This window comes from Alligator sinensis, unplaced genomic scaffold (genome assembly GCF_000455745.1).
Source record: "Alligator sinensis unplaced genomic scaffold, ASM45574v1 scaffold442_1, whole genome shotgun sequence".
In the NCBI taxonomy this organism is placed as follows: Eukaryota; Metazoa; Chordata; order Crocodylia; family Alligatoridae; genus Alligator; species Alligator sinensis.
Genome location: NW_005841829.1, coordinates 6,660,456 through 6,662,707, shown reverse-complemented (window position 1 = coordinate 6,662,707; position 2,252 = coordinate 6,660,456). Strand labels below are relative to the sequence as shown.

Here is a 2,252-nt window from a genome sequence, read left to right as displayed (position 1 = left end):
GGCCCCGCCTGCCCGCTCCATGACGGCTGGGCGACGCGCCGCCTGCTGCTTCCGGGTCACCGATGCCCGGCCCGGCCCAGCCCGACCCCTTCCTCCTCCGCCTCAGCCTCAGCGCCAGCCCCCTCCTCCGGCCGCCTCCCAGCCCTGGCCAGCCCGCCGCTGCCGCCCAGCACTGCCGGCCACACGCGTCACGGCCGCCAACAGGGACACACACACCTGCCACACGCGTCAGAGCCCCCCCACACGCGCACACAAACACACCCATCACATCCCAAGCAAGACTCACACACCCACGCGTTACAACCCCCGAGCAAGGCTACACACACATCACCGTCACAGCCTCCCGAGCAAGGCTATATGCGCACACACGCCCGTCATTGCCCCGAAACAGACTACACACACACACACACCCTCACAACCCCCAAGCAAGGCTGCATGCACGCACACACCCATCGTGCCCTTGGAGCAAATCTCCACACAGGCACCTGTCATTGCCCCCGAATAAGGCTACACACACACACACACACTTGTCAAAGCCCCCGAACAAGGCTACACACACATGCACACACCCATCACAGCCCCGAGCAAGACTGCACGTGCACACACATACCCATCATAGCCCCTGAACAAGACTATGCCCACCCACACATTATTTATCACAGCTCTCAAGCAAGTCTACACACCCATCACAGCCCCCCAAAAAGGCTGCATGCACACACACGCACGTGTGCACAAGCATGCATCACACCCCATGAGCAAGACTACACACCCGTCACAGCCCCTGAGCAAGGCTACATGCACACGTCACCGCCCAACAAGGCTACGCTCTCATACACACGTGCATGCATGTCACAGCCTCCACACACACACACACACACATGCACACTTCGCAGGTTCCTCACAGGGCTACACAAACACGTGCACGAGCACATGTGTCACTGCCCCTGAGCAAGGCTCCAGGGTCAGTGCCCAAGTGTTTCTGTGTCTCCCATACACCAACGGGGGTGGAACCCACACACAGTCCCCACCTGCCCCGCTTCTGGCACGGCCCTCCTGGGCACCTACAGGGTGCTGGTGAGTGAGCTGGAGCCCCCCTCTTCAAGGTCTCCGCTTCCCCTTGGACTGAGGAACGCCCTCTCCCTCCCACTAGAGCAGTGATTCTCCACTGGGGCCACCCTGGAGTGCCTAGAGATCTTTTCAGGGGTGCCCCCACCATGATAGTGCTGTTCAGTGTGCAGGCATGTTTCACAAGACCAACCCCAGAGATTTCCAGGAAGAATTCTTAGTGTTCAAGCCAAGCTGAGCTGCTGTGGGTGTCCTGAGTTCTTTGGAACAGAAGACACGCTCTTGTTATATTTCTCTAGTTACAAATAAAAAAAGAGTGGAAACAAAGCACTGGCATTTTCCTGGCAGGGGATACCTTGAGCCTAAGAAAAGGTTAAGAACCGTTGCACTAGAAGAAATGACAGCATCCCAACCACATACTGGAGAAGAGGTTAACACCGTTGTTTGGTACAGACATGTTAACACAAGAAGAAAAGAAGGCAAGCACGTTCACCCAAACACATGCAACACACAGGAGTTGCACTGCATTGCAAAGTAGAAAAATTGGCAACAAGCAGGAGATTCCATTCCTGACTGGCAAAGGATGGAGCCAGTAAACATGGTTAGAATTGGGTTAGGAAATTTCCAACTTCATGGCCCAATAAAAGATATCACTCACAAAAATCCTTGCCTTCCATTTTTAGTTGTGTTGAGCATTTTTCTTCCTTTGCTTAGGCAGTAACCTTAACTGCGTATCTTAATACCAGCTACATCATCATCGGCAATCCCTCGCAGTTGAGGATGATTGTTCTCCATGGCTGACTTATCTGTGGGCCCAAAGATGGATGAGAAGGCCAATCTAGGACCAACAGGTTCTACTGCAACTTTGACACATATTTCCATGTCAGGGTGGGTTGCTCTGGATTTTTGATTCAGTCTGCGACATGTTTCTGCTGCTCCCACTTTTCCATCTCCTGTTGTCATTGTGAGGTTTCAAAGTACTGAGATCTTTGCAGCAGACTCTTCTTCCATTTGGGGAGGTCCTGAGCGATAGTCTCCCATAAGCTGATGTCAATGTTGCATTTTTCAAGTTAGCCTTGAAGATGTCCTTTGCCCTCCTTTTGAGCATATACCTTGACTGAGCTGGGAGAATACAACTTGCTTGGGGAGTCTGCAGTTGGACATCTGGATGACATGGCTGGCTCAGT

General features: G+C 53.5%; 1 protein-coding gene across 2 annotated transcripts in view; it reads right to left on the bottom strand.

Annotated features, from left to right (window-relative positions):
• ZDHHC13 (zinc finger DHHC-type containing 13) overlaps window positions 1-2,252 on the bottom strand; it is a 31,716-nt gene extending 29,464 nt beyond the window's left edge. The window contains exon 1 of one of the 2 annotated variants that reach the window (XR_003093077.1): window positions 2-2,252. Coding sequence is in view for 1 of the 2 variants with exons in the window: in XM_006014693.2 (XP_006014755.1) it covers window positions 2-21 (20 nt within the window). In the remaining variant the exon portion in view is untranslated. The remainder of the gene's footprint in view (window position 1) is intronic. The other variant, XM_006014693.2, reaches the window with a different exon arrangement.